At 44.1% G+C, this 23449-nt stretch overlaps 1 protein-coding gene across 9 annotated transcripts in view; it reads right to left on the reverse strand.

Moving 5' to 3' along the window:
• Positions 1-257: 257 nt before the first annotated feature.
• sema6dl (sema domain, transmembrane domain (TM), and cytoplasmic domain, (semaphorin) 6D, like) overlaps positions 258-23449 on the reverse strand; it is a 106565-nt gene continuing 83373 nt past the window's right edge. For 2 of the 9 annotated variants that reach the window (XM_057348746.1, XM_057348747.1), the window contains 18 exons: positions 10972-11134; positions 10350-10461; positions 10211-10271; positions 9871-9933; positions 9684-9785; positions 9386-9476; positions 8833-8952; positions 8539-8627; positions 7759-7976; positions 7542-7673; positions 7186-7341; positions 6206-6379; positions 5830-5970; positions 5646-5723; positions 5395-5453; positions 5034-5090; positions 4411-4581; positions 258-3555 (listed from right to left, as the gene is read on the reverse strand). In XM_057348746.1, the coding sequence (XP_057204729.1) occupies positions 2282-3555; positions 4411-4581; positions 5034-5090; positions 5395-5453; positions 5646-5723; positions 5830-5970; positions 6206-6379; positions 7186-7341; positions 7542-7673; positions 7759-7976; positions 8539-8627; positions 8833-8952; positions 9386-9476; positions 9684-9785; positions 9871-9933; positions 10211-10271; positions 10350-10461; positions 10972-11083 (3210 nt within the window). In that variant the 5' untranslated portion in view covers positions 11084-11134 and the 3' untranslated portion in view covers positions 258-2281. Of the gene's footprint in view, positions 3556-4410; positions 4582-5033; positions 5091-5394; positions 5454-5645; positions 5724-5829; positions 5971-6205; positions 6380-7185; positions 7342-7541; positions 7674-7758; positions 7977-8538; positions 8628-8832; positions 8953-9385; positions 9477-9683; positions 9786-9870; positions 9934-10210; positions 10272-10349; positions 10462-10971; positions 11135-15568; positions 16265-18462; positions 18484-23449 lie in introns of those variants that run through there. The other 7 variants (XM_057348748.1, XM_057348745.1, XM_057348749.1 and 4 more) reach the window with 7 other exon arrangements.

Consider the following 23449-nt stretch of genomic DNA (forward strand, 5'->3'; position numbering starts at 1 on the left):
AGTCAATGGGGGCCAGTTAACAACGTTCTTCAAAACATCTTGTTTTGTGTTCTGCGGAAGAAAGAAAGTCATACAGGTTTGAAATGACAAGAGGGTGAGTAAATGATGACAGAATTTTCATTTTTGGGTGAACTATCACTTTAAGAGCTTTTCTATGTTTCAGGGAAGAAAATAATCTGGATTGGAGCATAATGGCTGTAGTAAACCCTGATCACTTTCCATTCAGTATGTAACACCACATTGAGGAAAAAAAGTGCTTCTGTGCAGTAATATTTTATTTCAACTATACATGCCGTGTTAAAAAAAGTCAACAAAAATATTCTTAAACAATGACTGTAATTATTTACACTTTCACAGTACAGCTTTACAATATCTACACATTAAAATATTCTGTAAAAAAAAGAAAAAGCTGTTGTCCAATTGCCAATGTTTGCACAGTATCGAAACTCAATGGTAGACCGGCCTGCTTTCTTTACACACAGAGTATCAACTGAACGCGAAGGCTTGAACTCACATGGCAGGTTCATATTGCAATTTACAAGGCAGCTCAACACAGGACAACTTGAACCAGAGCACAGGATCAACTTCTTTAATAAATCTGATGTTTAGAAGGTGATGAAGCATCAGCATCAGTCCGCTCAACCGCTTCAATACAGACCATGTAAACAAACAGGGGCAACCTTCATCTCAATATACCGAAATCCTCAAGTAATGAAAAACAAACTGCGAGTCTCTAATCGTAGATGATCTTCTCGATTCGACTGCTGTGAAATGTGGAGGAATAATGTACGCTGAAAATCAGCCGCTGTAAATTTTAGGAGCATAATACATTCATTACATGGCATCTCATTATCACAAATTAGCACCTTCCAGATACGCATAAGTGGCAATACATTATTAGAACCTTTGTTTCTATTTATTTCCCTCTCTAAAGAAGCCCAGTTCATTGAAATAACACCATTGTACAGTTGTGAAGTGCTCCCTCCACCCAAACATACAGATGAGTGGCTTTTGAAATGACAGAATCTTTTTAACCTTTGGTCCCCCTGATATTAAATATTTGGTTGCATTCTTCGCTCAAAGATCATTTGTGATTAAACGTCCAAAACCAAGCCAGCTGCTCATGACTTTAATAAGGCACACAAATACACTGATCTCGGTAAAATTGCCCTGTAAAAACACAACTATTTAAGTGTGAGTTTGTTCAAGAACGCTCGCTGGCACGACTCTGCAGGACACACTGGTAGGTACTGCAGCGATTATATGGTTACTGTTTTTGTTTTGGACGAAACTGAGGTTTTAATTCATGAAAACAAGCTCAACACCTGGACAAATGCTAAATTCAATAGAAACGAGCCTGTGGTGTTGAGAATAAAGAATGTGTGTTTTTTTTTTAGTTTTAGCCTCAATAATAACTGGTTGTTGTCTTTCATTAATTAGACAGAACTTCATGGGTGCAACAGGCGTGACTGTCATATTAAGAAAGCAGAGAGGTCGATCAATAATCTGTCTCATGTCAGAGCTGAACGACGACTTCATGACACTAGAGGATTTGGTGCGTTTTTCTGCGTCTAACAGTGACCAAAGGGAACATCGTACATTTGACCGACGTGATCCTGTGCTGAGCCCACGGGTTTAAAAGCTTGACACCGCTTGACCTGCCAAACGGCTGCATGGATCTGGAGTCTGTCAAACATCTCGTCTACACTTAGCAGCACAAATGTGAAGGGCACTTTGCCCCTTGTGAGTTTTGAAATCAGTTGCCCAGGTGTAGTAGCCCTGGACATTTCTTTTGCACGCAGAAATGATAAATTAACATCAGATGTTAATACACTCAAGCTTGCTCTCCATTTACTGAACCAACATGGACAATTAATGCATACTGGTTAGCCCCAGAGACTAGTCAAACTCAAACACACAACACACGATACATCCCTTTCATTCCATCTGTCTTCTGAAGAAACGTCCTGTTTCGCAAGCAGTTTGACAGATGCAGCCATGTTTCCTGTGTTTTCACACTTCACATTGACTGGGAGAACAGTGCACGGGGTGCCCGATCGCCTATGACCTCAGGCGTCCCTGCCGCCTTAAAGATCAGAATACGTCACCTGTCCGTATGGGCACAGTGTCATTGGGAACTAAGCGAAATACTTGAAGCAGAAGGTCTGACCAGCCATTCTTTTACCTTTGAGGGAAACCCAAGACAGGCACGTCATAGCTCTGCAGGCCAAACGCTTTTACTTCCACTGTCCGTTCATGGAGTAAAATCCCACCGAGCATCTCAGTAGCTATATTTGTTCACAGGCCTCATTTGTGCAGTCTGCGGCGCAAAGCCATTGGGTTTGGGGGGAACGTCGGGCTTTAACGACACTGTCCGTTTAATGGAGGTTCGAGGTAAAGATCCGTGACCACTGTAGCTGTTTTGCCGGGACACGGAGGGTGCCATAGCCATTGGCACCCCGTGAGAGTCTAGTCTGGTAGGAGGGGTAGGGGTTGGGGGCATGTACCCGCCTCTATTCAGGCTGGGCTGTCGGGACACAATTGTCCCACTTGGTGAGTGCAGTCCTTTGGGTGGTGAGGATATAGAGTGTCGCTGGGAAGAGTTGCGGTAATACCGCTGTCTCTCAAGAGTTCCCATCTGACCTGTGGGCGAAGTCGGCGTGGTCGGCACGTCCAGTCTCTTGGTCGGGCTATTTCTGGGTAATGAAGAAGAGGGAGAGTACAACGAGGCCTCTCGGCTTGGGACTTTGGGGGGAATTTCTGTCGGGCTCACAATGGGTTCCAACATCAGGTGCTGGCGGGACTTGGGCATCTCCACCATGAGATTGGGGTTGCCCTCGTTCAGGTGCTTCAAGAGGTCGTTTAGCGTGTTCCTGGCGTCAACGGTCCGCCGCTGGTCTTTGCGTCCCGATTTGGACCCGTGCTGATCGCTATTCTGGACTTTTTTCTCAGCTTGATGGCCTTCGGGGGTACTGAAAGAGGCCCTGCTCTCATGGGTTGCATTGGGAAGCACCACGGCGCTGGGAATGGCGCAGTGGGGGGGTGGACTGGAGGGGTAGTATTGTGGGCTTTTGGGTGGCACATCTTTGCGGCAGCCGCTCAGCTTTCCGTGTGCTCTCTCCCACTGGTTCGTTATTGGCGGAAGGCTCTTCTGTTGCAACACGGGTGTGGACTCAGGCGTAGGCAGTGCTGCCAGTTCCGGCGGCTGTCCACTCAGGAGCATTGTCTTGGTGTCTCCAGTGGTTGGCGCTTCCCTCCCATTGCTCAGCAGGTTGGTGTAGAGTTTGGGAGAATCTATATTGGGTTGGTACTCTTTGACGGGACTGTCGAACAGACCGTTGAGCTTGGCAAAGCTGCCAGTGGAATCAGCGCAGGACTGGGCTGACTCGGTATCTTTCGGCATCTTACGTGGAGCACGCAGGAAGGCATCCCTATAGCAGTAAACGACCATACCGGCGATGAATGCACCCAACAGAAAGGCACCGAACACACAGGTGATGAGGATGTTCATGTGGACCAACTGGTTAGATTCGCCTGCCTGTATTTCCCACACACCTGCAAACACAGATGGCCAAACAACACGTTAACATGCATTTGCACACTTGGTCACACGGCAGCTATGTTAGGGCAGGAGGGTCCTTTCCCCCCCAAAGGTATTCAACCATTTACAGTGACTCAAAGCATAGAGCTGTTATTTGCAAAAATAGGAGCAACTAGTTAGCAAGAGCTTAAGCATCCCAGTATCCTGAGGATTTGTATTTGCATTAGTACAGAGGGTGTGGGGAAAGATTTTACTGCAGACGAGTTGGGGTATCAGGTGAGTTAGTATTTTGTGGTTGTAAGCCCGCTGTCTATGTCTAGTACCCGAGGGTGAGTTCGATTAGTATTCTGAGACATTCGGAAAAGTTAGTCGATGAGTAAATGTTGCACGAGAAGTGTTGCTTAGTGGCAAGGCCTTTCCTAAAACCCAAAAGAATGGGTGGAGAAAGAAGGTAAATGAAAAGTGTAAATGGAAACAAGATATAGCTGAACATTTTCAGACAAAAAAATCCATTGAAGCAAAATAAACATAAAATATAAGATGAGAAGCAAATCATAGTAACATAACAGACAATAAGAGTATGGAAAATTAAACAAAAGCTTTCAACGCTGATGGAATCTGAGTATAGCCGCTTGCGTCATCTCAATATGCTTTCTAAAAAGGTTTTGTGCACTCCTCTAGGAGGATCTGGTGCTCTCAACTTTGCTAATGTAGTGTGACTGACTGCAAAATTGCTTATCACGCAATTCTGTTGAGCAATGGGCTGCTATCAGAGACACATACACAGTCGCAGATGATTAGACGCACTAATAGCAGCTATGACCCACAATTCCATGCAGCAGCGCAAAGAGCTCCGGTCAAGGCCTTACCCTCCAGCACACCTGGGAAAGGCTCAACAGAATGTGAAGTGGCTGGGTCATCGTGGAGCACAAATTTCCGTGAGCCAAGGAGTTGGGTGGTCTGAGTGGGGATGGTTTGGGGTGATTGTATGGGTTCAGAGGTCGCGGGCACACTGACCGACGAGGTCGCCAACTCCATGTCTGTAGCGACAAACAAAGTGTTAAGAACCGTTGCGCATGACGGGTGAATCGAAACGCTCGGGGGTTAGTGCATACGGAGTCAAGTTTGTACGATTCATTCAGTGACAATTATTCAGCCTTTGAAGACTGACCCTGATGCTTTGGAGCATCACGAGGGTGTGTAATGGCTGTACAGAGCCTGAGAGGGGGAAAGGATGAAGACTTAATTCTAGTCGATTCAGGACACGACAACACAGTCCAGGGAGATGCTAAGGCAGAGACAGCATGTATCCATGCAAGAAGAAAGAGACAGAATGAACGAATAAGATGATGGGCTGTGGAGAGATTGGGAGCCTTTCCTAAAGATGACGATGATGCTGTGATGAAGAGATGCTGTTTCTGATAGGTGGCAGCGGTGAGGAAGAAAAGAGAGGAAGAATCAGAGAATGCTGAACTCAGTACAGGAAACTAACCAGAGGTTGGGTCGCCATATGATTTGAAATCTGGCGCTGATGTAGTGGCCAAAAATTCTGAAGGAATTAAAGGAACAGGAAATCAGCATGAAATAAAAGTCTGAAATCATAAAAGGCTGTTTTGATTAAGCTACCAAATAAAAGTGTGTGTTGGTTTTCCTCTGGTTTTCAAGCGTTACTTTAAAGCAGGTGTGTGTTTCTGTGTTTCTATGTATGCTTGCATGTGTTTAGTGTCAGACACACACATGGAATTAGTTTGATGTTTGTGTTAATTTTCCTCAGTTGCGAGTGTGACGGGGTTACTGATGTGAGAACTACTAGCTAATGCTGTTTCTGAAAGGAGACGCGTCGACGAGCTCACCGTGACAGTCACCGAGGTGTGCGGTGTTGCCGAATTCAACATCTTGCTCATAACCACTTCTGAAAGACAAAGAGAGAGAGACAAAGGCATCGGTTTTAAAGTATGCTGATACAAATATGATTAGATATTCTCATGTAGCCTTCAAACAGAGATGATGTTAATATAGCGGCAAATGTTACCGACTGCCGCTTTAACAGCTGTGTTTTATATTCTTTTGTCTGATGCCATTTCAATACTTTACAAGTACTTACTGTGTAGCTGCAGAAATGCGCTCACAGGCTCCATGAGACGTCCATCCGCAGTATGGGTCTCTTGAAGCAATGCAGGACCTGCGAAACAAAACAAACCTTTATCAACACTCTAAATTACCTCACAACCGACCGGGCGGCCTGTAGGTTACACACACACACACTGTGACGTGTAGAGAGGACTCACTTCTGACAGGACGTGTGGCGCTCGCAGCGGCTCAGAGGAATCCTGACCACACAGCTGGAAAAGGCCACGTACAGCGTGTGCGAGTCTTTATCCAGGTGGAAAGACAGAATTCTCCGGTCGTCCTCATTGCTGGATAAACACCTGGGAGAGAAGCAGAGCAGAAAGTGAGAGAGCGTAAAGAATAAATAATCACACGTTATCAGATCTACCTGTCAGTCAGTGGTTTCTTCAGAAACAAATCAGCAGTTCAAACCCCATCTAATCTCAAAAACTGTGAGGTTTATCAACCGATTCTTACTTCTACAAATAAGTTTCCCACCGTTAGCCAACTGTAAATGAGAGTGAAGTTTGAGATCATGATAGGGTGAGAACATACTTGGCTTGGTTGAAGACGTCAATCTCCTCCAGCAGAACGCTGTCATTTAGAGACAGCAGGGACGTCTTGGCCAGAACTTTTAGCACGATGCCGGCCTCCGAGCCAATAAACACCACGGTGTAGTTCTTATGGGGTCCTGCAGTGTTGTCGACGGCGAGCGCCGTGAGTCTGTACCTACAGACATGAGGGAAAAACATCTGAGAGTTTGAAAATAAAACTTGTCTGATACAAGACTACATAAACATGCTGAAATGGGACACATCCATGAAGACTTCAGACGTGTTTAAACCGTGAAACAAACACTGCAATCCTTTTATCTTATAGTGTTGATATAGTTCTGATCAATTCAACCCAGATTTGACATGGCACAAAAGTAAACATTCGAGTCCTCTGATCAAACGTATCATGAACTGCATCATTTGAGTGTAGAATGCAATTGTAGCGAGGAAGGCGGGGCGAGAGCCGTGGGGCGGGTAAGGCGGGGCCGGCGGCGTAAGTGGCAACGAGTGTCAGCTGTGCGACCGCCGGTCCCCGCATGCCTCAAGGGGGAGCTCGGGAGCATAAGAGGACGAGCGACCGGACCATTGAGAGAGAGGACCCGGGCCCGGAAACTGTTAAGTTTGTTTATGTTTGTGTGGCCGGCAGTCGACCGTGAGGTGGCTGCCGGTCTTTTATTCTTGGATTATTGTTTGTTTATTTTGATTAAAGTTTGTTAATGTTCGCCGGTTCCCGCCTCCTTCCTTCCCTTCTATTGAACTTTATTACAGCAATATTATGGGTTTCTCTTGACCCTGTTGAAAAAAACAGTATATGCTGGTTTGGTATGTTTTGATGCTGGTTTAAGATGATCAAACCAGCATCAAAACATACCTAACCCAGCATATGCTGGTTTTTTCAACAGGGGACCCAGACCCGTAACCCAGCACAAGATGGGAGATTGCATTTAAAACCTTCAGAGCTTTGAGGCCCTGCGCCCGTACCTGACTCTTGTTTTGGTGAACCACGGTTCGTCTCTGATGGAGGGGACCGAGGCGTCCATGAGTGGGTGTGACTTGATGAACTGAAGGGTCTCGTCTGGAAACTCGATGGAGGTTTTGTAAGACTCAGCTGAAGCGTGTCCCGCGCAGCACCCGGGTCTGAACACACATGCACAGAAAAATTCCGTTTGAGGAAAAGAGGACAAGAAGTCACGTGCCACAAGCCTGTAAATCTACACCAGTCTCCATATGGCCACCGCACACGCAGGTTAAATATGCAGCATGTTCAATTATCAGCCGTTAATAATTCATCTCAGAATGATTAGCCCGTCACGCACCAGCGGCGGGCGCACACTAACCTGGGCTTCGGCAGCTTCTCCTCAGGATAAGGAGTCCATACTGAGTCGGCCGTCTTTTGCTCCTTGAATCGGCCACGGAAGACACTTTCGATGTCGTCCATGGAGAAGGCGCACACAGCCGAGCCTGGGATACTGAATGAACCACAAACAGCGGTCTCAGATGATGCTGTATGTTTTCATGAGGAGATTTTCTAGAGAGATTTTTCAAAAGCTTCACCTGTTCAACTGGGTGGTGAAAACTCCAACCACGGACGACACTCCGTTAATGTCGATGATGTCCGTGATGGCCTGGAGAACGTCGAAGTAGAAAAACGACTCTCCGGGAACGGAACAGTTCAGACGGGCCTTGACAAAAGACGTCCAGTGTTTCTCCAGCACCCGTTGAGACCCTCCCATGTCATTTTTACAGATCCGAGCCACTCTGGAGTAAACCGCCTGCAGAGAGCGAGAAACACTCTAAATAATACATTGCGCTCCTCTCTCTCTCTCCAAATATACGGCAGAAACTTCCTCTGTAGTCTGCTGAAGGGCTTGAATTAGCGCAATGTAAGCGCCGATTAATAATTCACTACTGTAAAACCTTCTCACAACGCAGGTGTTTACTGCAATCTTTACTCCACTTAAATATTCAGTAGCCTGTGGTTGAAAACACTCGATGTATGGTCAAATTTAAAGCAAGACCTGAGGCAAATGAGAGATACATGATGCCTCAAGGTTAAATGCTCATCTCTGAATCAAAGCCTTTGAGCACAACATTTACAGTATGAGCACAACTAGCAGTTCACATGTGAAAAATGCTGATAATGTGTTCTTTGTTCAGCCATTCCAACAAATTTCTATGGTACTTGTGTACATTTCTGCTTGAAATTTACCATTACAGAACCTGTACCATGCACACACCAGGGTACATTAATAGCGCACATCAATACAGTAGTATTCTCATCAGATTTCACCACTTAACATCCTGTTGTTGTGCTCAGTGTGGTGCGAGTCGTACTTTTCCCAAGTTGTTGTGTTCAGCTGCGATTTCTCTGAAGAAGAAGTAGACGTAATCCCCATAATGCACAGCGTGCAGGAAATGCGGCTCTAAGAAAAAGAGGACACGAGCATTAGCGTCTCCACCACTGACCTCACACTTAAATTTCCACGCGTTTTTGTTGGCTAAGTGAAGCCGGCTTGTGCAGTATTGACCTAGATTGTTCAACAGGCCATTTTCTGCTCTCTCACATCCAGCTCGCTTTTTTGGGTATAGTTTAAATGTCTGCTGCACATATACAAGACGTGTTTTTACCTTTTAACCACTTGGAGTCGTATTTAATGGTGCGCAGAGCAGAACCGTCTCCCATACTACGATAAATGACAGCGTCGCTCGCCAGGAAGTCAGCAACCGTAGCCGAGTACAGCTTGCCATCTACAACACATAAATGTAGGTGACCTTAAACACAAGTCACAACTGATGCCAACACGTGAAATGTTCATAACAAGATCAACAGCACCACCTAAAATCCTAAACACTCACATCCTCGTTGTACGTCAAAGTTGCAGAAATCACAGTAACACTATTGTGAGGCGCATTTTTCCAACTAAGAATGAACAATTTGACAAAAGTGTAGAGATGACAAACTAGGATATATGTGCTATATAAAGTGAAGAGCTGTGGCATGTGTACTACTTCACAGCGGGTTGTGCAGTATCAGAGTTGGTGTGAGGACAGAACGCTCTCTCGCTGATTTATGTGTAACATCAGTCTCGCCTCTCATTGGAGCCTTAATTTTATCCGAAACCTTTAAAATTCATGGCAAAGTTATTCATCATCCTCCTCATTATCCTGACAGCTCTCATACCGGCAAACAGCGCAACGTTCGTCTGCTTGGCATCAAACGGGCATCGGGCCAAGCCGCTGATCTCCTCACCATCAAACTCCAGGTTGTCCAACTGAATACGTGACAGAAATAAAGAGAGAGAGAGATACTGAGCCTTTTTATCTTAAGTGCACTGTAAAACCGCTCCCAATCACGTGAGACTTCCTTATTATTAACAAGTTACTTATTAGCTTAAACAGTTCCAGACAACACAAGGACGTGCGACATGAGTCACAGTGAAAGAGAGAGAGACAAACCTCTTATAAGCACGGTGACCTACCCTGTAGTAACGGCACATGGGGTTGAAACCATTTGTCCCACATATGAACACCAGATCATCATTTCTCGGAACCAGGACTTTAATGAAATTATGGCACTCGTCCTGCGAGGAGATTGAACAGTGAGTTTTATGCTCGCTTGTGTACGGTAAACAGCGCTCGAATGCTTGATTTATGCTCAAGACTCACTCTGTGTTTGCCTTTCATGGCGCACGTCTCTCTGTCGGCCTGTCCGGAGCGCCACGTCAGCTTCTGTGACATCACACAAACACACTCACATGAAACACAATACCGATCCATTTCACAAAAAACACCAATCATAGACGCAATTGCCATCTAAATATTGTATCATGTTTTTATATTCTGACCAATGAATAAACAGTGGGCGGGCATGACGCGACACCTAGTGGCAGCTGGCGTAAAACTGGAATGAACACGGAAGAGCAAAGATTTACTGCGTCACGCCCGGTTACGACACGTGGTTATATCGAGAGCATTTTAGTCGTAAAGTGATATGATGTGAACCCACCCTGTACGGGATGATCTCGTTCCTGTAGGATTCTCTCAGACTCACTAGATAAACCTGATCCCTGCGACAGAAAGAAAACCGTTTTCATGAAAGGCCTCACACAGTGGAGTCACACAGTTTTGTTTCAGCGCTGTCATACCTGCCGGCGATGAAGAGCGTATCGTGTATCCGGGTCATCAGCTGAAAGTCCAGTCTGTGCTGAGATTCGTTGGCAGAGGGGCGTCCGCGGAACACCGGGTACTGTCGTGCATCTGCAGAACAATCACGCCGGCCGTTATTCAGTGTTAACGTCAGCACAGATCCGCATCTCTATTGATCGACGAGAGCAAGCGCATGTTAAACTGGCCTGCTAAAGTGATGAATATTACACCGGCTGCCCTGTCAGCATGCATGGGGCGTTTCTAAACTAATGCGACGTCTCCACACTTGAGAATCATCAGATTGTCTGAAACACTGGATGGATTTTAAACACAACACAATATTGATATGTATTCTGAAGGTCCTTCAATAGAGACATTCAACTGTTTTGCAATTCACAGAATGTGGAGAATTGATCAGAAAACTGAATTGCTGTCGAACTGTTCCCATGCCGCAGCTGTTTCGGAGACGCCCTTTAATGCACCACAGCAAATGATACTAAAAAAACTAAATTCAACCAGTTCACCTAGTCTTTAGACTTACTTACTTACTGCCCTGACCTATTCATAGTCCCACGTGTGAATAATGAGAATGCTAAAGTGCATTAGTACAGTGGGTCTTACAGTGTCTGTCCACCACGTCCAGAGGGATGTTGTCTTCTGGAAAGCTCACAGCCTCCATGTGTGACACCAGCAGCAGCAGCAGGAGGTCAAGGGTCAGTTCACGCCGCCCCATCGCTGGCACAGAGGGCACACACCTTCTGTACTGCACTGATCTAGATGTTACCTGAAACACACACGTCAACATACATGTGATTTCTGCTTACATCATCTGCGCAGGTTCACTCTCAGCGTGTGTGTGTGTGTGTGTGTGTGTGTGTGTGTGAGCCTTTGGCAGCCAATACCCGTGATTGAAAATCTGTCTGTGAGAGAAAGGTCAAAAAACAGACAGAGAGGGGGTGGAGAGCGCGCGTTCGCGACACCAGGACAGCGGATATCCTATCAGCTGGCTCCTGCCATTGCCACTAATGCACTATGAAGGGTGCTTGTGTGAGTGTGCTCGAGTGTGTTTGCCGTGTCAGAAGTTTGTCGGAAAATGAGAAGATAGATTTTCCAGATGTCTTCGTGATGCGGTTGGGGTCATCATCTGTGCATATTAATGAATGGTGTAAAGTCAAATATTTATAAAGCTACAAATTATTCATGCCAGCAAAAGCCTGAACGGATATAAACAATTTACATGTAGACAACGAACAGATTGGCAGAGAGAGAGAGACACTTCCTCACCACACACACATACACAATATTGACATTTTTGCTATTAGCGGCTTGACACACCTGCTCCCTCACTGTAACACACACACACACAGCTGTTATGGATTAATGCTCTATTGATCAGAAGATCTCAAAGTGAAATATAATCCACGGCTCTGAGAGACACGTGACACGTGCTCTTCTGATTGCTCTCGTGTCTAACCACAATATGATCAACAGTGAAGAGAAGCTGGAAAAAGATGAGACAAGAAGACTAAATAAATGAGAAAAGAAAGATAAAGGAGACGAGGCAGGATGAGACTAGCGATGAGAGGTGAGATGGGGTTTGATATTGAGAGATTAAAAGCTTGAATGTTTGGACACTCTGTGGATGTCAAAAAATGTGCCCATCATAATGAAGTTCCAAATGAATTTCTATTCCCATCAGCATGTTTGATCCACGCGGGACTGCGCACGTCAGCTCTCTGTGAGGATTAAGGGAGGTGTACAACAGTCCGCGCTGGTTTAACACGGCAACATTGAGGGTCTAATCACATGTTCACAGCGCCGTATCATCTCCTCCGCCTCTATATTAAACAAGAAATAAAAGAGGGAGATTTCCAGCACCCTGGAATATATTCACAGAAATTCCTCATGAGGTCTGATCATTATTCATAGAAACACCGCAGGGAGTTACGCAGACACGCTACAATAGCACGATTCCAGCATACGAGAAACATCGGGATTGGTTGACGAGAGAGCGAGAGGGAAACCTAATGCAAAACAGAAAGAAAGAACACACAAAGGTCAACCGTCTTGAATTACTTCTCAATATACGGCCCGCGCAACATGTTTTCTATTGAACGTCTCGCTTTGGTTTTCCATTCTTGCCCTCCGGTGTATGAGCCTGGACAGGCCCGATGAGGAGAGAGACGGCTAGTCACGCAACACGCTAGTGCTTAGCAGCTCTCATTACAGCCGCTCTCAACGGCACCCAATCACGCTGGCTGATGTTTTTGGCCGCGGTTCACGGGAAGTTGGCACGTTGCTTGCGTTGGCAGGCTGTTTCGGTAGGATCCACCCCGCGCGGGGCCGCCTGCGGTCCAGCTGGGGCCAAAAAAAACAGAAGCGGCTGGTGATGTTGAGGAAAGCGTGGTGGCTTTAGTTAACCGTGCCAAACAAACACTCTCCGCTGAGAGAATCACTGCAGATGCTTACAGGACTGAATCCTGTCACCGCTTGCTTCCGTTTAACAGAACGCCCGCAGTTCTGCCCGAGGCCAGCGGGCAGGGACACTTTTTCCTCTGTGAGGTGTGACAGCAAAAGAAAAACAAAACGCAAGTGCAACAATACTGAACGTCACACGAAGATGACAAGGGTTTGGTTTTATGACTGAGCGACCCTGCAAAATAATCCAATGAGATGAAGAACCCGTCACTGACAGCAAGTGTTTCCAGCGGATATAACACAGAAATCATGAAGATGTTTACAGTGAGATTACAGCTGAGCTCAAAAGTCACAACTTGTTGATCTTCAGCGTAAAGATGCCCCCCCCATTTCTCTCTCTCTCTCTCTCTCTCTCTCTCTCTTCTGCAGGTGTGTGAATGAGAACAATAGAGATGTCAGGATTCATGGGCAGTGAGGAGACTTCAGTGTTTTAAAGGTTAAATCAGTTACTCAAGCCTGACCGGGGCCGAACACAAGACACCAGCACTGCTGAGTGTAGACACAATGTGACCAACTGTTGTGAGGGCCGCACACACACACACATGTTGGGTTTCCATGTTTTATGGGGACATTCCATAGACGCAATGGTTTTTCTACTGTACAAACTGTATATCATATTCCCTACCCCTAACCCCCCCCAACCCTAACAATCACACACAAGTGTCTGCTCTTTCACATTTTCACAAAAGTTAATTCTGTATGATTTATAAGCTTGTTTCCTCATGGTGACAAAAAAATGTCCCCACAAGGACAAGGGTTTTGGATATTGCCATCTTTGTGGGGACATTCTGTCCCCATACCGTAGGGTTTACCCTTCCCACACGTGCTGAAGTTTCAGAAGAGCTAGATGTTATCAGTCTCTCTCTGAAAGAAAGCTTGACAGGTTCAGCAGAGATAAGAGGAGATGCGGAGCGCAGACTGTTGTCGTCTGTGTTTATAGTATTTCACAGAGATCATCAGATCGAGACCTTCAGTCCCTGTGTTCAACTGCACAAATCCATGAATCACACATGAACATAAACATACGTTATGAGATCGGTCCAGCCTGAGTAACACCATCAGATTTACAAACAAGACATAAGCTACAGGGCCGGGGTGATATTATAGAACAAACCACTTCAGAGGTTATACCTGGCTGCTCATATCCCACAATCCTCTGCGGTACTTCCCACAAAGCATTACTTACTACTGGACTCATGATGATGGGCTAGCACATAAACACTGAATAACACACACACGAAGATAACACAAACTGACTATAGTCATATCACAATAAACAGTTCAACAATCTACATCTACCATAAAATGCAAACTAAATTTGAACTAGATGAACAATAGTTAATCTTCATAAGGGAAGGGCTCAAACAGAACAGAGGTTACAATAAACACTTCATATTTACCATAGTATTCTTTAACAACCAACACTGCACATTTACCCACAACAAAAAGTGTGTTCGTTTTGTTAAAACTTACATGCGTTCATCCATTCTGCAGTGGCCTGTCAGTCACTCATGAGTACACACACACACACACGCACACACACGCTTTGGTTGACTATCCCTGTGGGGACAGTCCATAGGCGTAATGTTTTTATACTGTACAACTGTATATTCTATCCCCTAACCCTAAACCTAAAGATCATAGAACACTTTTTGCATTTTTAGATTTGTAAAAATTATCGTTCTGTACAATTTATAAGCTTTTGTGCCCATGGAGACCTCAAATTTGGTCCCCACAGTGACACAAGTCCCCATGTGTTCGTGTGTATTCAGGTTTAGGTCCCACTAACATATAAAAACCACACACACGCACACACACACACATGCACGCGCACACTGTTTACTTCAGTTTCCAAAACGCAGAAGTCGTTTTGTTTCTTTACTCTCTCTCTCTCACACATTGTGTGTCCGTGTGTGTGTGCGTGTGTGTGTGTGTGTGTGTGTGCTGGAGCCGTAGCGAATCTCTTGAGTTGGCAGTAAATGCATAAGGACAACAGCGAGCCGTGAGACTTGTGTTGGGTCAGTAATGGGTTCTGCTGGGAAATTGATTCTGTTAATGCATGACCACTGAAAAGCACTTTACACAACGACAGCAACACAATCTACCCCCCCCCCTCCCCTCTCTCGGATCTTTGAACTGTTTTTCTGTTTCAAACCTTGTCTTTATTATAGCGATAGCTCTTTATTAGTGGCGCACTATCAGATGAAATCAGTTTTAACGACGTAACAGCACCGCCAGTATGGAAAGGCAAAGGTTAAATGACTCTTCCTCGTTGAACGAACGTTACTGTGCAAACTTCAATCGCATTGAATCATTTCGAGACATTCATACATGTAGTAACGTTATAGTGAATAAATCTTTACATCCATCCCGTTTATAAAACAAAATAAACGACAGTATACATGGGGGATCGAAATCCTGAATCGGCTTCTTTTACAGTGTTGTGTTATCTTTGCTTTATTTCAAACCTTTTTGTTATGTACATGTTATTAATATGATAGAAAAAAACATAATGCATGCAGTTTATTTTTGTCAAATAAACGCGTTGTAGCAGCAATGTTAACAATATGGCACTATGTATCCAGTTCCATTGCTCCTACAACCAGTTTACTCGAATTGCGACCTGAATTACATAAAAGGTCCAGGTGTAATAAACTACTCATATAGCCTACTATTACATTGGTATGAGGACAAATATCCGCACAACGCGTAACAAAAGGGGTGAAGTGTTCAATCCTACCTGAATGTTTTCCAAACGGGCATGTAGACTACGACACTCTCCGCGTTATAGTCCAAAGTATTCACGCGATTAAATCCAAATGCATATCAAACCGCACGTGTGCGGCTCGGTCCATAAACCCTGAAGATCCCCATGTGTTTGTTTGATCCGAAGCACGCAAAACAACCCCGCGAGCCCGTGGGACTCGTCCAGCTCGTCCTTGTGCTCGGGATAAAGCTTTGTGATCTTCAAAAGCTCGCCGATCAAATAGCACCAAGACCCTCCCTCTCCTCTACTACTACTACCACCATCCCCCAGTCGTGCACTGGACCAAACCAAACCAAAAGACAAGTCACTAAAAGATCGCCACCGATGAAGAACTTTAAGCGCGCGCGCCTTATAAAAAGCTACAGTCCGCTTTCAGTGTGAACAGGCAACAGGGTGAATACAAATAAGTCCGCTTCTACTTTTGCTCTGCACCTTGAGTTCCTCTGTTTCGCAGAGCTTTTTCCTCCTCGCTTTTTTCTTCTTTTTCGTCTTTACAGCTTGTGACGCTCGTAACGTTGCATTTGCAGTGAAAAACAAACCCACCTCATCTAAATGCGCGATTCTCGATACTTGGATCGCAATAACTCCCAGCGTCAAGTCTCTCTCTCTCTCTCTCTCCCTCTCTCTCGGTGTGTGTTGAGCGAGGAAAACAAACTAATGCACGGCAAATGGTGTAACTCGACCCATCCCGAGTCCATCCATCAGCAGACCAATAGGATACCGATCCCTCCCCCAATCCCTCCCTTACCTCTCTCTCTCTCTCTCTCTCAGCTGTTTTTGTTTCTTCAGTCAGAGTGCCAGTGCTTTATTGCGTGTGTATATAGTCATATATGGATACAGATACACATAGCTGCCATGTTTAAGAATATATTTTGTAATGAAAACTATTCTTATGGAACCATTAAAGCTTTTGTATCTGTCATGTGTGTGAGAGAGAGAGAGAGAGAGAGAGAGAGAGAGAGAGAGAGAGAGAGAGAGGCCCTCACATCTTGGTGACCCTGAGGTCCCCCTCCCTTCTCCATCCCTTCCCCCAGCTCAGTAAGCAGCTTGTTAAATCTGTTCCACAGAACTGTTTTTGGGAGGGAGAACGAACCGCACTCATAAGCACTGACTGCTCTTTGGAAGGAAATCTTAACTTTCAGTTTGAGGAGAAAGAGGAAGACTTTATTTTGACAGTGCACCCATGCACTTTAGACTTTACACATCTGTTTTTAGTCTTCTCCTAATCTTCGCATGAAATGCAGCTGTGTGCATCTGTGTACACAAATGAAATAGTTTGTTATTGTTTTTATAAGTTCTTATAAAGCATATAAATATAGTACTTATAGTCCTGGATAGTGACTGGTCAATAATCATTCTAGCGCTAAAATACACAAAAAAACTGCAGCGACAACTACAGCAATGCAAAAGAGCTGTGCAAATCGATGCACGGTATACACTAAATTAAAGGAGTACAATGGATTATATAGACCAGCAAAGTCACATAATACATTTGTTGGTGAAATCTCAGTATGCTTATAGTACAAACAGTGAATATGTTCAGGATAAAGCTCAGTGTAAACATCAGCTGCCATGTGACGTACTTTCACTGTATTGTGTATGAGTGTGAACAGTCACACATATGAACTGATAGTGAAACAAAAGGAACGTGGCAGCATTAGAGGATTTGGACGCTCCAGTCAAAAGCATTTAGTCATGCGCTTCCTTACAAGTGCAAAACATCAATATCATCATCTGTGATCTCCTCCTCACACATGACCTCTCAGAGCGGCTATAATCATCTGAACGTTAAATCCACCGATAATTGCAATGGAACAAAACAAGGGCACTGTGCACACTTGATTCTTTCATACTTCAGAGTACACTCTTAAAAATAAAGGTGCTTCAAATGTTCTTCACAACGATGCCATAGAAGAACCATTTAGTCTTTAAAGAACCATCTGTTTACATTCATTCATTTGGCAGATGCTTTTATCCAAAGCGACTTACAAGTAGGAGAGCATATAAACATTTTGTCGTCACGCTAAACAGAAGCGTTAGTTTACAAGGCCATGCTACTAGAGGATTAAAGCTGGAGTAAGCAAAGGAGAGAATGAACAACAAGGTTCTTTCTTACTCTTTTATAATCTGAAGAACTTTGTTTCGCCACAAAGGTTCTTTTGTGAAACAGGAAGGTTCTTCAGATGGTTCTTTATGGATCCAAACGGTTCTTCTGTGGCATCGAAGAACTTTTTGAAGCCCCTTTTTGTAAGAGTGTATGCAGTGTGGAGCAATCATTTGATCTTGATGAGAAATATTTGAGTTCTCACACTTTGGATTGCAGACTTGATGTCTGAGCACAGTTGGAGACATTAGTAAGATCTGGTCTGAGGAGACACCACAGAGATTACCACCGTCTTCTTCTCAGGAGAAGACGTACAGGCTTAAGTCTCCATCTGATCTCATTGCTGTCTACAAGAATCAGGTGTGACAATAAAAGAGATTTCATCGGCTTAAGCCTTCAATGTCACATGCTTGACATGCTTTATCTTATTGATTTAAAACTGCTTTAAATGTCGTTTTCACGAGCTTACTGTAATGAAGAGATGATCTTGAATAATTGAACCTAAAATCTCAACGTTAACAAAAAACATCAGGCACGTGATTTCATGGCAAGTACCCAAAAGCAAAACAACATGCATGAGAAGTTTTAATAAAGTTCTCCTCCAGGGGTTCAGATGTAATAACACCCCCTACACACACACAATGACATACACGCATGAACAAACAGCGACACACACATGTGACACCCCTCCATTAGCGCTCTCAATGCTGTTCATTAACATTTCAATGTTTAGCAGGAAAGACAAAAAAAACCTGTGAACTACCTGCTACTGTTCTGAGATCTGTGTGTGTGTGTGATGGTGCGCTCCCTCGTTCACTCTCACTGCTCCAGCTGATTTAGTGCAGGCCGGCCCCCACAGATGGCACAGAGACACACAGAGACCGAGCGCGTGGAAGAGCATTTGTGTGACAAATGTAACCCAGACTGCCACAGACGTGCTCTTCATCAGCCGGTGTGTGTGTGCGTGTGTGTGTGTGTGTCTTTAAGTGCAACTGTTTGACTGCGTGTGTGTGACGCTCTGTCATAATGTCCCGCTGAATTTCAGCTTGATGCTCTTCAGATAAATCATGCGGACACTTTCTCAGATGAGATAACCTTTACATAAATCACTCGTTGAATGAATGTTGCTGGGATTCTTGAACGTGCCGGGCGTTCGCCACGCCCTCTTCCATCAGGAGAAATGTTTTTGTCAGGACCTGTTGATCAAATCGCGTGCGTGCAGGGTGTGTTATTTGCGTTAAAGATTATGATTCAGAGATTTAATGTGCGTGGTTGAGAGAGAGCGAGAGATTGAACCAGGCTGGGACAAGCCCGAGGTCTAGTGCAGAAGCGTTTAGCTCTGGCATGTAAAACACAGTCAAGAGTCCAGAATAACTGCTGCCTGCCTGCCGTCTGTCTTTCTTTCTTTAAATAGACATTTCCTCGACAGCACTCCACCAGCTATTGTACAAAAGTATATCTCCATAGATATAGACAGTCCTGATCTCACGGGAAACTATTTTACACGGTGGTGATTTTGTATCAATTTCTATGACGTTTATTAGAAAAAAGCAAGAATAAAACTCCCAGAATCCTGTGTTCGGAGTGAATGATCTGTAAAACCCTCGAACAATAAAAACATCTGTCTGCTTTTGAAAGGAAAGGCAGAGTTGTTCTCTTGTGTTTCCAGAAAACGGGACGGGACGAGAACTGGAGGTTTTGTTGACACTCACATTAATTATGAATGTAGCGCCGGAGCTCAGATAGACAGAATCATATTCACAGTCGCTGCCGTAGCTCATTTCCAGAGGGATATGTCGGCGTCTGTGCGAGCCTACTGACTGAAGACATTCCAGCTTATTATTTATTGACTGGTTGCCATGAAATTAGTATGCAAAATAATTTTCCATTTTTTCATTCATCCAGTAAATGTCAAATATTGTGTGTTTTGGTGGTCAGGTCTGCTCTGAGCTCAGAATCGGATGTTTATTGTGTGACGTGTGTCTGTTGTTTCTCTCACCTCAGAGATGATAAAACCACATGAGTACACCACTGATCAACGATGCCAACTCAACAACTCTCTTGTCATTGAAGAGATTTCCTTTGGCTTTTCAGCTCTGATGATATGAAGCTCATATCTGAGCAACCTGTCTTGAGGAGTGTTGTGTGTTCGTGGGTTTCTTGCACATTACTTACAAATCTCCACATTTGTATTTACATGTATAGATATGTGTATGTTATATGCCCTTTATGCATATAGTTTACATGCATCTAATGTTTGTGTACTACGGAGACGAACCCTAAATTACAACGTGACAATAAAGTATTCTATTCATTTTTATTATGTGTGTGTGAGTGAATAGTCACACGCAATGAAAAAGAAAGGCTTGATCATTTTGAGATTTAAAATACACAACAAGTCACATCTCAACAATCACACTGATGTGAACGCTCTAAAGATGGTTGTATAAACAACACATTTTTTGGATCAGTTATGGACTTAAAGACAACTTGTGTTATCCTTTTCATTTATTTCAAACAAAACCGACACATATGTGCATAACACAAACCTTTCTCTTCATATGTGACATGTGTTCTGTGCAGTGCAGTGTTTTTCAGTTAATGATCTTAGAATGTTCTTCAGGGTGTGTGTCTGGGGTAAGTCAGGTGAGAGCGAGGGCATATTAACACTGTGACGAACAGATCCAATCCAACTTACAACAAGCCTCTACAAGTCTTGTGAAGAGCAGTTGATGCAGCTGAAATGCGCTGTTAGGGTGTGAGAGACTGACTGACTGACTGTGTCTATGTGAAAACGAGTCCCAATACGAACTAGATTCAGTGGGACCAGCAATCATATACACTGCGTCTCTAGAGAATACAACAGAAAACCATCCGACCCTTATTTCATCCTGATGTTCCCCAGTGAACAACGAGAGCAGATGTTTCGATGAATCTTCAGACCGCTCTTCTCGCTTATTCTTATTCTTTAATAAGATGATGACATGAACTTTCACATTTAGATGAATGTTGTCTGTATGGACTGAGGATAACAGCAGGGGTCTCTCATCTGAGGGTTCGTGGGCCGCGACAGGAACATGTGTCCCACATTTGCTCCGTGTGTGAGATGAGCCGTTTGTTAAAGCTTCTTGTTTGTTAATGAAGAACAGAAGCAGAAATCTGTGCCGTCACCTCACACACTCTCAAGGTCATACGTCACTTGATGGATTAAAAAAGCATAGGCCAGAAACACCCTAGCACATATTTAACGTTATATCGTTGGCGGTTATGAATGTTTTCAGAGGTTGATTTCAGACTAACGCCTCTCTGCTAGCTCGAGTGGAAAAAAAAGATGAACGTAATGATGGAAACAGCTTGGCAGCAGAAGAGAATCATCGAAGAGACATTCTCTGAGGTAAAGTCGTGTATAATGGCGTCTCTATGCGCCCTCGGTGGCTCCGTCCTGCATGTTAAAGGCGGCGCTGCTCGGAGACGAGCTCCTTTGTCTTGACTTTGCTTTTGTAAATGAGGTAATGGTGAAGTGGGGATTTGTGAGGGGATTTGGGGCGGTCTGGGCGGTGGGACGCCTGTGAGGGCAGAGCGGAAGGGAAGTGATGAATATTAAACTGCTGAATGAATGAAAGAACAGCACAGGAAGATGTTCCCGGGGTCATTTTTATCTCCCGTGCCGCCGTCTGCTTTCCTCAACACGTGACGTCAAAACAAAACGGCACAATTTCTCAACAAATTTCTGCTGCCATCATTTATTAGTGCTGTATGTAGAGGCCATCAACAATTATTTGGATGATTATAACAATGGAAAAGGCATCAAAGTGTAGCGATTTAACTCTTCAATCAGATGCACTCTTCAAAAGAAGAACCTCTTGGTTTCAAAAAGATCCTCAAACATCATTTTTATCTTCAGATAAAAATGCAAGAAAGAGATGGCTCTTTAAAGAACCTTTGACTGAATGGTTCTTTGTGGAACCAAAAATGGTTCTTCAAAGGCATCTTTGTTAAGAACCCTTGAAGCACCTTTATTTTTAAGAGTGTGGACCTGAATGACATTGAGATTTGGCTCAGAAATCTATAAGAACATGCTCACCATGACCCCGAACACACCAGCCACCGTATAGGCATGCCTTGGCAACAACCCAGAGCTCCTTAACATCGCAGCGCCCAGTGTTCCACAAGAAAACACCAGTGACTTAAGACAATGTCCTGTTTGACTACAGCAGTGTCAGTCTTCGGTCTTCTATGTCTTAAGTGTGTGTGCTCAGTTTACAGGCATACGTGTGTGTGTTTTCTCATCTCGCTTGGCGGAGGCTCGACGGACTCACGGGATGTCTTATATCTGATGGGACACATTGGCTCCTGTGACCTCATTAAAGTCATTTGAGCGCTGGAAACACACGCGTGCTCCGCTGATGAAATGTGTGATCCAGTTTGTAAGTGATTATTGTAAATCAGGCTTATTATTCGGGGCTGTTTTTGGGCGTTTACCAGCAGTTGTATACGTGTGTTAGGAGTGAAACGGGCCGTGTGTGCGTGTCATCATGCTGAACGGCTAGAGTTACAGTGCTATACAGTGATGTTACACTCAGCTATTGTACTGCAATTGGCACGTTATGCCAAAAAACACCTTCTAGCCATTCGCTCAGATTGGGTGACATTACGCTTGTGCTGCTGCTGCTGTTGTGTGTTTATGGGCAGAAGATATCTAGTGAAGGTGAGAGAGGGCGAGAGGTGATTATAACACACCTTCACGTGAAGGATTAAGGGCGTTCTCACATTTGATCTTTTGGTTTGGAGTCTGTTTGCTTGGTTTTAAAGCCAAATCTGTGTGGATCTATGTGTGTCCTTTACAGCTTGCAATTTACTTATTACATGATCATGTATTGACAGCAGGTAGTAAAGTCAAAGACACAAAACCTTCAGTGCATCGCTATATTTTGGCTACAGTGGAAAAGCAGTTGGTTCTCACTAAGTGTGAGATAAAACTTGGAGTTAGACCAAACAAATCAAGTCGAGTAGGAAAACACCTGAGGAGGTCATTCACATGACACACAACTCATTTTTGTATTCTCTAGTCTGTGTTAGTTTAAAGTGAAGTTGATCTGTACGTACACACACGCACACATTTCCTGAAGGAGCAGCAGGTGTGTGACTGACTGAATGCTCAAAGAAGTCTGGGAAAAGTCCTTCAAGAAAATGTAACAGACAGACCTCGAACCTGACTTGTACTTGACATTGTGTAGCAGCGGGACAACGTCTTATGAGTCTTTCACTTATTTCATTGATCAGCTACGAGCATCACCCTGTTGAAAAAACTGCATGTTATGTTTTGATGCTGGTTTGACCAGCTTAAACCAGCACAAACCAGCATCAAAACATAACTAACCAGCATATGCTGGTTTTTCAACAGGGGCATATTCTTGGACTTGAGGATTTAAACAAACCTAAACTCCAGATAGCACCACAAAATCAACCAAAATAACAACTCGCAAAAACAAATCTGAATGTTTGTTGAATTCTACACAGATAAACTGACAGAACATGTCAAAGAAATCATGTTTTCCTTTGTGTTGTTCCTACTTCTGTTGTATTTTATTGCTCTGTTTTATTAGTGTGTATGTGTGTGTGTATGTGTTTTGAGAGATAAGCATGATGTAGTTTTATTGGTCATGTCAAACACAAAACATAAAAAGAGTTCATGATATGAGTATACGAGACTAATGTGATCAGTTTACATTAAATTGAGGGTTTTGTGA

This window comes from Triplophysa rosa, linkage group LG12 (genome assembly GCF_024868665.1).
Source record: "Triplophysa rosa linkage group LG12, Trosa_1v2, whole genome shotgun sequence".
Classification (NCBI taxonomy): Eukaryota; Metazoa; Chordata; class Actinopteri; order Cypriniformes; family Nemacheilidae; genus Triplophysa; species Triplophysa rosa.